The sequence below is a fragment of the Temnothorax longispinosus genome, chromosome 5 (genome assembly GCF_030848805.1).
Source record: "Temnothorax longispinosus isolate EJ_2023e chromosome 5, Tlon_JGU_v1, whole genome shotgun sequence".
In the NCBI taxonomy this organism is placed as follows: domain Eukaryota; kingdom Metazoa; phylum Arthropoda; class Insecta; order Hymenoptera; family Formicidae; genus Temnothorax; species Temnothorax longispinosus.
In genome coordinates this window covers 12,729,450-12,743,115 of record NC_092362.1, presented here as the reverse complement: position 1 = coordinate 12,743,115, position 13,666 = coordinate 12,729,450, and the positions used below count along the sequence as shown (strand labels likewise).

Here is a 13,666-nt window from a genome sequence, read left to right as displayed (position 1 = left end):
AAACATTTCACAACTTTTTCGCTTCAAGATAGGAACTACAAAAATGCTTTTTGTACGAAAATTGGGCTCCTTTAGCAGAAGTAACGCTAACCAGCACGAACAATATGGTTTGTTGATTGATTTGAATTATTAATCAATTATTACTAGATACTGACTTCTGCTGAGCTTATAATCGGAGGTATACTTATATATTTTTATTTATTATATTTCTAGATGGAGATATTAGAAGGAAAACAAAATGGATTTTAAATTGTATGTTTATAACTATTATACTTATTGTAAAGACAATAGATATGATCATATTTATCATAATAATAAGAGAAATAGGATCGTAACGATATACAATCAATTAGAATTAAAAGCCATGCGATCCAAGCCTAGGTTTTTGACAGCCTTATATTAGTTTTTGTATACATATATATATTGGAAATTTCGGTTGGGTGAGGAAAACAAGAGAACAAAATCTTCTTTCTTCCAAAGTATATTTAACACGTCGTTCTCTCGGAGATCACAAACGTACTGACTACATAAAACACTAGAGCGCGCTTGTGGCGACAAACTTAAACAGGGCGAGAGAGATAGGTTGCACCGAGCAGTGCTGCCAACCTTTACATTCCAACACTCCTTCCCGAGGTCAACCTATCTTCTTATATTAAAACTTAAAATTATTCTTATTCAATCGAGGCTAAATACAAACTTTGTATTCGAAATATTTATATCTTAAACCGCAAGATGTATTTTAGAACAAATTAAAAATAAAATATTAAAGCATTTACATCCTGTCGTTAAATGCGAACTACCGTAATTATATTATAAACTTATTGAATATTTCTATAAACTAAATTTTCCATATTAGTGTTTACTGTTTCCTGTATGTATGCTCCCCGCTCAGTCTCCTGCAATCAGTCAAAGATCATATCAGTAATTAGTGCTTGTTCGAACCGATCGTTTCTCATCGTGTTTTACCGTCGTTCACAATTTAATATTTTATCTCGCATTCGTACATGGGTTTCATAGCATAATGCTTTTGTCATTATATCTGCCCACTGTTCTTTAGTTGATACCCATTTTATTTCTACTTTGTTTTCTTTTACACACTCCTTAACATAGTCCTCTTTAATTCCTGTCATATGTCGTAGTTTATTTCCCCCACTTGTTTTCGCACACGTTTCCGCTGCCTTGTTATCACACATTAATGAGACAGGGAGAAAACTATCGTTCAGCATTCGATTTAACAATTTATTTATCGACACGATTTCTTGACACGCATAGCTCATAGCGACATATTCGGCTTGGCATGTAGACAAGGCTACATAACTCTGTTTTTGAGTTTTCCATGCAATCGTATCACCAAATAGTTGGATGACATAACCACACGTAGAAATCGAGTTTTTACAGTCTGCAAAACTAGAGTCGGAATATGCCAGTAGATCATTACGTCGGCCATAGTAATTCAAACCTACAGTCGTTGTACCTTTTAAACATCTGAACACTCGTTTAACCATTTGCCATTCGTATTCTGTCGGATTAGTCTGATGCCTGCTCAAGACATTTACTGAGTTAGCTATATCCGGTCTTGTTGCACCTGCAAGGTACAGCAGACTTCCTACTGCTTCCCGGTACGGGGCATCTACCGTCGTTTCGTTTAGCACATTTTCTTGTCTTTGGAACTCATCGTGATTTTCCTTTTCGTGTTGTTTGCGTTCTTTATTCTGAACTTGTTTCGTAATCATTGGTGTGTTCTGTGGATGCGCGTTCTCAAAACCGAATTTAATCAAGATACGATTTACATACTTTTCTTGTGTAATATTCAAATTTTTAGTTTTACGATCCCGTTTGATTTCTAGTCCTAAAAATTTTTTGGGTTCACCAAGGTCCGAAATTTCAAAAGCTCGCTTCAATTCGTTTTTAATTTCAGTCAGCTTATCCTTGTCGTTACTCGCGATGAGCATATCATCCACATACAATACCAGCAATGCTATTTTGTCTTCAAAATGCCAAGTGAAAAGACACGGATCGTGGTCATCGCTTATTAAACCTAAAGAGTTAGCTATTTCCGTGAATTTCTCATTCCATCGTTTTGGACTAATCCGAAGGCCATACAGTGCTCTTTTCAATTTACAAACCTTCTTTTCTCGCGTTGTAACCATTACCTCCTTAGGAATTTCCATGAATATCTCTTCATCAATTGTCCCGTTTAGGAATGCGGTTTTAACATCAAACTGACACACATCGAGATCAAGATAATTTATAACAGCCAATACTGTCCTGACCAAAACTAATCTCGAAACAGGGGCATAAGTTTCCTTCAAATCGTAGATGTTTCTTTCCTTAAAACCCCTTATTACCAATCGTGCTTTGAATTTTGTATTACCGTTCGACTCCGTTTTCCGTTTGAATATCCATCTTGAATCGATTATATTAGGTTGTTTGCCAGACCCGTCATTCTGTGGGCGATCTACTAATTCCCATACTTTGTTCTTACTCATTGAATTGAGTTCATCTTTGATGGCTGCGTTCCAGTTTTCTTTATCTTCAGACATCATCGCATCTTCAATCGTTACCGGATCTTCGTTTAATTTTGCAAAGGAAGTGTGCAATAATTTATCTACATTTTCGTTTTCGGTTGCCTCAAATTCCTCTTCAATTGTTGGAAATTCAATTAACTCGTTTTCTGTTGTTGTCAGAGTCATACCTGCAAAGCTTGTGTCCCGCACCTTTCGGCTTCGAGTGTTATACGGATTTTCATAGGGGTTTGGTTTAAGTTTAGTGTTTTTATTAATTTCATCATTCACCTCTAAAGATCGTTTTCTTGGTCTTCCTCTACTTCTTTTTATCTCTCCCTCCGTTTTTGACTGTTCTTCGCTGTCACTTTTAGCTTTTTCTTCAAACTTTTCTTCAAAGGTTAACTCTTCGTTCGCCAGGGATGGAACATCTTTCGTGTTTTTCCGAAAATCTCCGTATACTAATTTTTCGTTAAACCTCATTCTCTTAATTCGTAAAATCTCTTCGTCTCGGGGTTCCAAAACTGGTAACCCGTTGGTGTGTGCTCGGGGGGGTGTCAATCGCCCCGGATTTGCGATCGGTCGATGAGATTTCGTGGTTCGAAGGACCAGAGGGGCAATCCCCTCACAATTTTAATTAGGCGCATAAAGCGAAAAGCAAGCGAAAAGCGACTCACCGTATCGTTGCCCGATGGTCTTGTGGTGGCCTCGTGGCGTCCGGTCCTCCCTGTGGTGATGGAGAGCGGAAGGCGTGCAGCAGGCTAGGATGGGCAGGCACTCACGTGCCGCGGCAGGCAGACAGGCAAAGCGTGCAATACGGGCAAGCAGGCGTTATAGCAGGCACATGTGCAAGAGGCAAGCACTCAAGCCCGAGATTACTGAGACGACTTGTCGAGCTCTGAAACTGCGAGTTCACTCGATTACTCCGAACTGTGCGAGCGCAAGGCGAGTGTGTGTTCTCGAGTCCACGTTTGAACAGCGAATCCTCCCACGGTACTCCTCGGCTCGCGCACCTGCGAATAGCGGCCGGAGCGAGTACTCATGGTTCCAAATAATTGCGGGCCACCCGTGGGCGGGCAGCACGAGTCGGGTGAGTCGCGCGAGTGTTGCTATCTGTCGCGATCCGCCAACGTTTCGCGCGAGTCACGAAAAATACGAATTTGTACGTTAATTATACGCGCAACTTATCAGCTAATATGTACAACAGATAATGATGACGCGAACATCTGATATATACAGGCGAGCGCCAACCATACCGCCCACCAAAATACAATGCTTTGTATTTTTTTTTTGTTTTTACTCGGAGTCCGCGTCCCGTGGTGTGCCCGTCGGCAAGGGGCGCAGCTTAACCGGGGGACGCGAGATCGAGCCGTCCGCCACCCGAACCGTGGCGACACGCGAGACGCTATCGCTACCGAAATGTAGCGTTTTCTACACGGCCACGTTTCCAGCGCAACGGGAACGCGTTGTCGTCTTTAGTGGCTGAGTCTGCCGCCCACCCTGAGAAGTCCCGTTGGGTCTAGGAATAGAGCGAGTGAGCTGAGTGACTTGGGTAGTCTCTTCCCGTTCCCCAGTCGATCGATCCCCCTACCGAAGGACCCCAGCTGAATCAATTTTACCACCGCTAGTAGCGCCGAATGCGTTTCGAGTTGATCCACGGCCAAGGTCGCGGGTACCGGCTTAGCCCCGGATCGAGTCGCAACCTTATGAGATACGCAATTACCCTACGAATTTTATCTAACGACGAATATGCTTGTTGTAACAAGATTTGAACGAGTGGATTTGCAAAATCCACGAAAAGCGAAGGGTCGGACGCAAATGGATGCGAGACAACGAAGCGATCCGAATGATTGCGCTAATGGGTTTGTCAAGCGAATCGAGATAATAGGGCGCGCGTGTGAGCAACATTTGTTGACGACCTCCGACGGAGGTCTGGCCGTCTGGCGGCACCCGCAGCCCTCCGCGATCGCGGGAGAAGCGCGAGTCCTACGCCAAGACGTCGGTAATTTTTGGCCTCCGAGTGAGGTCCGGCCGTTTGGCGACACTTGTAGCCCTCCGTGATAGCGGGAGGAACCATGGTGATCGCCAAGACGGAGATATCCACGATACCGGGAGTGTGTGGTGACTCGCCGGTTATGACCTCCGAGTGAGGTCCGGCCGTTTGGCGACACCCGAATGGTGACGCGCCAAGACGGTGGTAATGCGGTCCTACCGTTCGGCGTCACCCGAGTGGTGACGCGCCAAGACGGCGGTGTCCTCGGACACCATGAGTGTCTGATGACTCGACGGTGCACGATAACGGGGCGAGGATGTAGGGCCTCGCCCTCGTTCAGCGAGCTACGATTACGCGAATATCTTCGCCGCGACGTGCCCATGCGACGTGCGGACGAGAGACATCACGCGTGACGATGTGTGACCTCCGAATGAGGTCCAGCCGTTTGGCGACACCCTAAGCCCTCCGTGATAGCGGGAGGAGCAATAGTGAGACGCCAAGACGGCGGGAGTCGAAGACCTCCGAATGAGGTTTGACCGTTTGGCGACACCCGAAGCCCTCCGTGATAGCGGGAGAACGATGGTGCTACGCCAAGACGGCGGTAACGAGGTCCTACCGTTCGGCGACACCTTAAGCCCTCCGTGATAGCGGGAGGAACAATAGTGAGACGCCAAGACGGCGGGAGTCGAAGACCTCCGAGTGAGGTCCGACCGTTTGGCGACACCCGAAGCCCTCCGTGATAGCGGGAGAACGATGGTGCTACGCCAAGACGGCGGTAACGAGATCCTACCGTTCGGCGCCACCCGAGTGGTGATGCGCCAAGACGGCGGTGTCCAAAAGCACCGTGAGTGTATGATGACTCGACGGTGCACGATGAGTCGTAAGGGACCCGGGACGGGGTGAGTGTGTAAGACTCGACCTCGTCCAAACGAACTACAATTACACGGATATTGTCACATTCAATTACACATATTGTCGCCGCGAACGTGCCCATGCGACGAACGGGCGAGAGACATCACGCGTGGCGACGGGCGCGCGATTATGTCTCGAGGCAATGCTCGCTTAGTGTCCGCCTGTATTCTCCGGTGCCGCGACGTCAACGACCGGAGTTACCGCCGGAGCGGTTGCGAGAGACGGGACGCTAGCCTGCTCGAAGTGCAGAAGAGAGTGGTGCTTCGCCTGACAGGACCGGCAAGTCCAAAGGCTAGAGCAAGTCTTCCAGTTATGGCCCGCGCGGAGGCAATTCAGACAAAGTCCCCGTTCGCGTGCGAAGCTATACCGTTCTTGGGCCAAGAGCTGAAGGAAAACGGGGCACTTAGCCAGCAGATGCTGCTCCGTGCATTTTGGGCACGCGGCGCTTTGAGCGACGAGCGAAGTAGTCGACGCGGTTTTCGTTGACGGCTGAGGTTTTGCTTTACTCGACTGTGCCGAAGGGTTGGATGCCGACGCGAGAACCGTGCAGTATCCCGCTAGAAATTTCGTTAATTGGTCATACCGCGGCGATTCCCCGGTCATGTGGGCCGCTTCGAACTTCTCCCGGAGCGTGGGAGTGAGCTTTTCGAGTAACTGATTAAGCAGCATGAAGTCCCACGCGTCGACAGGATAATCCAGCATACTCAGGGCGCGCGTGTTCTCGGTGAACCCGTCCAGTAACGCGCGGAGGGATTCGGCGGAATCCGTAACCAAAGGTTTGGCGTGTACGAACGAACGCCAGTACTGCGTCGCTAATTTGCGCCTATTCTGGTAGCGCTCTCGAAGCGCATCATACGCGATCTCGTAATTTTCCGCGGTCAATGGCAGGTTTCTCACTACGCCGAGAGCCTCCCCCGATAGCGAGGCCAACAAATATTGATATTTCTCGATCGCGGACACACTGCGATTTTCGTGGATCGCCTGGTTATACAGCGCGATAAACGACGGCCATTTGTCAAGATCACCGTTGAATTGAGGAAAAGCGATCTTCGGTAATTTAATCGCGGAGTGATGCGCCGGCGGCGCGCCCCGCGCGGATTCGTCGGTCTCCCGCGCGGGAACGAAGCTTTCGTAACGCCCTATTACCGCGAACCGCATTGTGTCAAAGTCATTACGTATCACGTCTTCTTGGGCGAATTCTTCATCCGTAGCGTCTTGGATTATTTGGAGGTGGGCCTCCTCAAAATCCTGAACTAATTGCGCTACCGCCGGATACCGAACAAGGAAGGTTGGCCTCATGGCCACGTTGTCTACCGCGAGCATCGAATATTGATGCACTTTCTGCATGCGCCGAATGCACAGCTCGCGGCGCCGCGCGCTGCTGCCTCGAGTCATCTTGAAATCGGAGTACAAGATGTACTTGTCTCAAATTGAAGGCCGCTCGTGAACGCGCGACGCTATGCTCGTCAGCCGGTAGCGAAAATATATACACAACGCACGAAACGAAGCAACGAGTTCGAAAGTCGAGAGAATTCAGGGGGTGGCAGCCAGCACAACAAACGCAAGAAGTATGTCTCGCTCCGGAATGCGGAGACCAAATAAGCATGAGCGAAAGCCGCGCCGCTCGCCAAGGTCGAGGGGGGGCGGACGACTCGAGCTCGAAAACAAAGATTGATGGCGATGAAAGTTCACGAATAGTCGATCGCCTTTCGCAATTAATTTTTCGAATGCAAAATCCGCAACAATTATGCTACGATTAGCTCGAGAGATTGAAGTAATGGCGTGCGCGCGAAAACAACGAATACGCGGATATATTCGCCGCGACGTGCCGATGCGACGTGCGGACAAGATATATCACGCGAAAGGCACATCCCGATTATCCGATTTCAATGTCCCGATGGACCGCGAGATCAATGTTCGATTAATGAACCAAACTAGGTGGTCGAGTGATAGCACGCGCGCAAGCAATTACTCCTACGCGGATATCTTCGTCGCCACGTGCCGAGTGCGACGAAGGACGAGAGATATCACGCAGGGCAAGGGGGCACGCGCCGATCACACGATGCAAGAAAATTCGAATGATGGCCCGCACGCAGGCGAGACCACAATAACGCACGCCGATTAGTCGAATGCAATGACAAACGCTCATGCGGAGTTCCGATGAATCGCGCAAAAGGTCGGCGGAAGCTTCTAGACGCGAGAAGGAAAGATCCGGCTCGAAGGACCAATGCTCGGGGGGGTGTCAATCGCCCCGGATTTGCGATCGGTCGATGAGATTTCGTGGTTCGAAGGACCAGAGGGGCAATCCCCTCACAATTTTAATTAGGCGCATAAAGCGAAAAGCAAGCGAAAAGCGACTCACCGTATCGTTGCCCGATGGTCTTGTGGTGGCCTCGTGGCGTCCGGTCCTCCCTGTGGTGATGGAGAGCGGAAGGCGTGCAGCAGGCTAAGATGGGCAGGCACTCACGTGCCGCGGCAGGCAGGCAGGCAAAGCGTGCAATACGGGCAAGCAGGCGTTATAGCAGGCACATGTGCAAGAGGCAAGCACTCAAGCCCGAGATTACTGAGACGACTTGTCGAGCTCCGAAACTGCGAGTTCACTCGATTACTCCGAACTGTGCGAGCGCAAGGCGAGTGTGTGTTCTCGAGTCCACGTTTGAACAGCGAATCCTCCCACGGTACTCCTCGGCTCGCGCACCTGCGAATAGCGGCCGGAGCGAGTACTCATGGTTCCAAATAATTGCGGGCCACCCGTGGGCGGGCAGCACGAGTCGGGTGAGTCGCGCGAGTATTGCTATCTGTCGCGATCTGCCAACGTTTCGCGCGAGTCACGAAAAATACGAATTTGTACGTTAATTATACGCGCAACTTATCAGCTAATATGTACAACAGATAATGATGACGCGAACATCTGATATATACAGGCGAGCGCCAACCAGTGTGTATCCTACAAGAACACCTCGTATCCCGCGCGCTGAGAATTTTGATTCCGGTTTTCGTGTTACTCTCCAGTAGGCTAGACATCCAAATCGTTTTATTTGATTCAAATCAACTTTGTATTCTGATGTGAATTTAGTAATGGGTGTCTCGTAATTTATAGATTTACTGGGAGTTCTATTATAAACATAGACTGCAGCACCAGTAGCTAGATCCCACATATTCGATGGCAATTTTGAATCTAGCATAAGAGCTCGAATCTTTTTCTGTATCGTTTGATTAAAGCGTTCCGAAGCGCCATTATGTTGCGGTGTGTCCGGACAAATTGACTGCCGTTCAATGCCTTCTCGCGATAGCACTTCGTCGGTATATCCACCGGTAAATTCTGTGCTTTTGTCTGATCGCAAATAACACACCTTTTCATTTCTGCCTAACAGATTTCTAGAACTTCTCAAGAAATCCTCAAGACAATGACTCGTCATATCTTTACTTTTCATCGGATAAGCCATAGCCATTCGTGAGTAATCATCCATGAAAATTGCAATGTACTGATAACCTGAAGGGTATGTTGCCGGGGAAATTTTTCCCATCAAATCAGAGTGAATGATCTGCAGCGGTCGTTTTGCTCGTCCTCGTTCGTTTTTAAAAGGCAATCGTTGTATTTTAGATAAAGCACAGACTTTACAATCTAGAATCGATCGGTCAAACTTAACCTTTTGGAGTTCATTTTCAGTCCAGATCGTTTGAAGTTTTTTTAAGTAATTAAGGGATGCGTGGCCCATACGTACATGCCACAACATTGCTTTATTAGATTTAATAAAATTATTATAAGAATCCGTAAACGGTGAATCACAATCCAACAAATCAACCGAGGGCAATTCGTCAGTATTAACAATTTTTCTATCCAAAATCGTTGTATCAAAATTTGAAGTTATTCGTTTAAGATAATCTTTTTCAATTATTGATTTCTCTGAGGTTTTCTCGGTAGTCTTAACAGTCGTTTCAACGGTTGTTTGATCAATCATTTTAGCAGCATCGTCTTTTTCTTCCTGAGTTTCCTGACTGTTTATTTCTTTTATTTTCCCTGTTTGTTCATATTCGAGTCGTTCTTCAGTTAGTTTCTCACTTTCACCCTGAACTTCCATTCTCGACTCACAAATCTTCCCGATATCATGCATTTGTTCTTTTACTGATTTTTTCTCAGCATTTGTAGCTAAGTGGGCGAAAGCTCGTGAAATCGTTGCCCATCGTTCAAATCCTGTTTTTTGTTGATTTCGAATTCAATTATCCAATAAGGACTATCGTATATGCCCGAAATAAATGTTTCATTTGTTTCGGGGTCATAAATATCAATTCGTTTATTGTCCAAGTGTATGTTCCACCCGGCCTCCGCAAAGCGTCGTAAAGATAACAAATTTTCTGATAGTGATTTAGAGTAAATGACATTATTCAATACAAAGGCTCTTTTATTTTTCGTGTTAGTAAATAAATACAAGTGTCCCTGACCTTCTGTAAGTAAATTTGCCTTTTCGTCTTTATTTGCACATTTAATTATACTAATCCTTACATCGCTAAAGTTTTTAAGAAAATCTTTTGAGAAAGTCAAATGTTCAGTGGCTCCCGAGTCCGCCACGAAGGTGGTAGACTGAATATTTTCTGTACAATCGTTAGGTTCTTCCACAATCGTCTCTCTCCCGGTCGTAAGTGAAAATAAAACATTATACATACCTTTCTCCATGTTTTCTTTGTCATTTGCCTGGGATGCAAAATTCGCCTTTGGGACCGTGTTCGTTCCAGTTTAGGATTGTTGACGCTGGTTACCGCCGTTGGGATTAGTTTTACTCCATTTGTTTAAGCTCTTGTTCCCGTTCGTACGCCCTCTGTTGTTTCTATTAAATGTTCCTCGCTGTTTGTTGTAATTTCTGAACTGGTTTCTTTGGCTCTGAGGCTTGAAAGATTGTTTATTATTGGAATGTAATCTTTGATCATATCTTCCAATTTCATCACGTCGTTTTCCTCCGCGTCCTTGACCTGACTTGTTAAGCCTTTGCCAGCAATCTGCCGCTTTGTGAGTGCCAAATTTGTTGCATTCATAACATTTTTTAAGACCTCGCTCTTTTCTCGAGCAGTCCTTTTGAAGATGACCATAGTCATCGCATTCGTAGCATCGTTCGTTCACCCATCGTTTCGAACGTGCTGCCGAGAAAGCAGATACAGTCTTCTTTGAAGTAGTTGCATTTGCTCGATTAGCTTCGGCTTCAACTATAAATGATTTAAGTCCGTTGTAGGTTAGTCCTTTACCCGTTTGATTTTTTAACATAAAGTCGAGTGTTTGGACTTCTGGGAAAACAGGCAATATTGCATTATAAAAGGCGTCTCGTTTTTCCTCGTCAGAGAGCGGAGTTGAATCCGGAATATTTTCATAACTTCGTATCAACTCTTCGAACCGATCCCAGAATTTTATCGCAGACTCGTTTTCTTTGTATTCCATGGAATACAATTGCCGTCTTATGCTAACACTGGTTAAATTTGTCTCGCATTGTTTAAACTCTTTCAACACGTTAAGAATTTGTTTAGGATCTTGAATACTTAGAATCTTAGAGTGATATGTCTGATCAATTCGATTAATTAGAATATCTCTAACACTGTGTAAATGTTTTTCTTTAATTTGATCGTTTGTTCCTTTTGGGGGAGCTATTTTCTCGTCTATAACGTAAAGTAAATCGTTGGTACGCAATTCTGAGTTGAAAAATTCATAAAAGTGTTCAAACTTTACTTGGAGACCTAGCTTGTAATCTCTTTTTGTGCTATTGTTTTTATTGACAACCTCGATTCGAATAGCTTCTTTTATTTGATCAGCCATATTCGAATTGTTAGCCTGCGTGGTTTGTTCCTTTTCCTGAGCAAAATTTTTTGGAATGTTTGTGTCTAAGTTTAGTTTGTTTAGTTCTTCACGGAAAATGTTTCTAATCATATCTTCTGAAACTACTGAATTTCGAAATTCGGGTGTTGAAGAGTTTACCGCTGGCATATTGACAATTGACGTTATTCGCGGCTTTGATTAATCGATTCTTTTAACTGCTTTCTCACTAGTCGTTTCCACCTGTTTAACTTTCAATAATTTTCCAAACTCAGTTTTAGCTTCTTGTTGCATCTGGATTGTTCGATTCAGCATGTCCTGTAAGGCTATATATTTTTGTGTTAGTTTACTGGAATCCTTTTTTCCTGCGAGATTAGACACAAAGAAGAATTAGCAGATTTGTTCAAGTTTGATTTATCGTTACTTTTACACTATTCGTTTAGCTATTGTTATATTATTATTTGAATCAACTGTTCGTTACAGTTTCGTTGATTTTCTGTTCGTTGTTCTTTGTAAAGATTAGATATTCTTAATACCCTGCGATTCGTTATCCATCGAGATTAAACAAGGCATGTTCCGAACAATCTCGCTAATTTTACCTGAGTTCTGACCGTGTTCGTGAATCTCATCTGAGGCTTGAGCTTCGAAGTTTTCCATAATAGCCGCAGTAGTCACTTGACCTTTTGGTTTTTGTGAACCGTCGCCGTCCTCTCGGTTTTGCTCGCTATCTGCCATATTATCTTCCGCCACTACGAAAGTATCGTTTTCCTCTGTAAAAACACGATCATTTACCTTTTGTTCAAATGTCGCAGTCGCAACACGTCGTAATGCCTCTTTATAATTCCTGTTCTGACAGATCGGAGACTGTGCTTCTGAATCTCGATGCCGCACAGCAAGCACCGAAAATTCGAAACAAATCACACTTTCATGCATGCTACTATCACACACTTCTGTAATGATTCTAGTGACAAGAACCCACCTCTCCACAGTGAACACAACTGAGACAGAGAATCCAATCACCCGAGAAGCAGGTTTCTGTGTCTAAAGCTGATTCAAATCTTAAAATCAACGCTATTCATTATTACTCGTTGTTTTCTGGATCCCTTGCAAGCTTTCGTTTTCTCTCTCTCTGTTTAACAAGTGACTGGTTCATTTACGACGGTTGTCAAAACAAAAATTAAAATAATCAAATAATTAACATTTATTGATTTATATTGATTACGTTCTTGTAAACTATTGTACCAGATCGTTTTTTTTTCGTCTAATCGTTTTGTTATTTTAGTACTGCCGTAAATAAAATAATCCATTTGATTTACTATTCAATTGAATGCTCGTTCGTTTCCTTCTTATTCCTTAATGATTCCGTTCGTTTAATGATCAATATCTTTAATTTCATTAAGATAATTCAATAATGTCGATTTTATTTTGATCATTACGTTTTATTGTTACGTGGTCTTCTTAAACTTGTCGAGTTGACTATTCGCACCGGAACAATCAAGTTTCCTACGCAACGCTGTCCCACACACAGACGCAAAACAAAACAAAAACACCGGCATGCAGAAACCCGTACCGCGCTGTATCAACACTAGAACCCACCCGACGACACCGAACTCTCTCGAATTCCATGAGTCCACTAGAGCATCAATAATAAAACAAAACGCACACACTTTCGTCTTACGATATCACTCGTCTAAGTTACATATATCTATTTTGTCCTAAATATATGCTTGATTCATTGTCTTTCATCGGTCTCTGCATACCAATGTGCCTACCATATTTTTACTTTCGTACAATTAACCTTTTACACAATTGCATTTTCCTCTTTTTTTTTTCCATTAAATATTTACGCGTTTATTGATTATATCAAGCAATAGCCTTTATGTTATACTTTACCCATCCGTTGAGACAATTTCTATTTTCCTCGGTTTCAGCGGCCTCGTGGCCTTCTAGAATTTTCTTAAGCCTCGCTCTTCTTTGCCCTTTCTTTGCTTACTTATATCGCTCGCAAAGAAAAAGGCAATTAGTTAGCGCAGCAGAAGCGTGCTAGGCCCGTAACCTATTGGAAATTTCGGTTGGGTAAGGAAAACAAGAGAACAAAATCTTCTTTCTTCCAAAGTATATTTAACACGTCGTTCTCTCGGAGATCACAAACGTACTGACTACATAAAACACTAGAGCGCGCTCGTGGCGACAAACTTAAACAGGGCGAGAGAGATAGGTTGCACCGAGCAGTGCTGCCAACCTTTACATTTCAACAATATATCTATATATATGAGACATTCTCTGTCAAATCAGACACCCCCCTGTCCAAAAATTGGTGTCATCTGGAAAATTTATTCGGGGCTTATTTTATAGCTATACACATGGTGGAAGAACACAGGTGTGCTCATGCGCATATATTTCTAACAGCCAATAAGAAATTGATGCCAGATACCTCCATCTTGCCGCTGTACAGTTTGA

At 44.4% G+C, this 13,666-nt stretch overlaps 2 protein-coding genes across 2 annotated transcripts; both read right to left on the bottom strand.

Annotated features, from left to right (window-relative positions):
- Positions 1-5,559: 5,559 nt before the first annotated feature.
- Positions 5,560-6,756, bottom strand: LOC139813479 (uncharacterized). The gene has a single exon (XM_071778988.1). It carries the CDS (start codon positions 6,754-6,756, stop codon positions 5,560-5,562), a length of 1,197 nt encoding a protein of 398 aa, XP_071635089.1.
- Positions 6,757-10,144: 3,388 nt separating this feature from the next.
- Positions 10,145-11,377, bottom strand: LOC139813478 (uncharacterized). Its single transcript, XM_071778987.1, has one exon. It carries the CDS (start codon positions 11,375-11,377, stop codon positions 10,145-10,147), a length of 1,233 nt encoding a protein of 410 aa, XP_071635088.1.
- Positions 11,378-13,666: the final 2,289 nt, after the last annotated feature.

What these genes read in the sequence shown, in the direction of transcription:
- LOC139813479 (XM_071778988.1), bottom strand. Translation starts at nt 6,756, where the DNA reads ATGCAGAAAGTGCATCAATATTCGATGCTCGCGGTAGACAACGTGGCC.
- LOC139813478 (XM_071778987.1), bottom strand. Translation starts at nt 11,377, where the DNA reads ATGCCAGCGGTAAACTCTTCAACACCCGAATTTCGAAATTCAGTAGTT.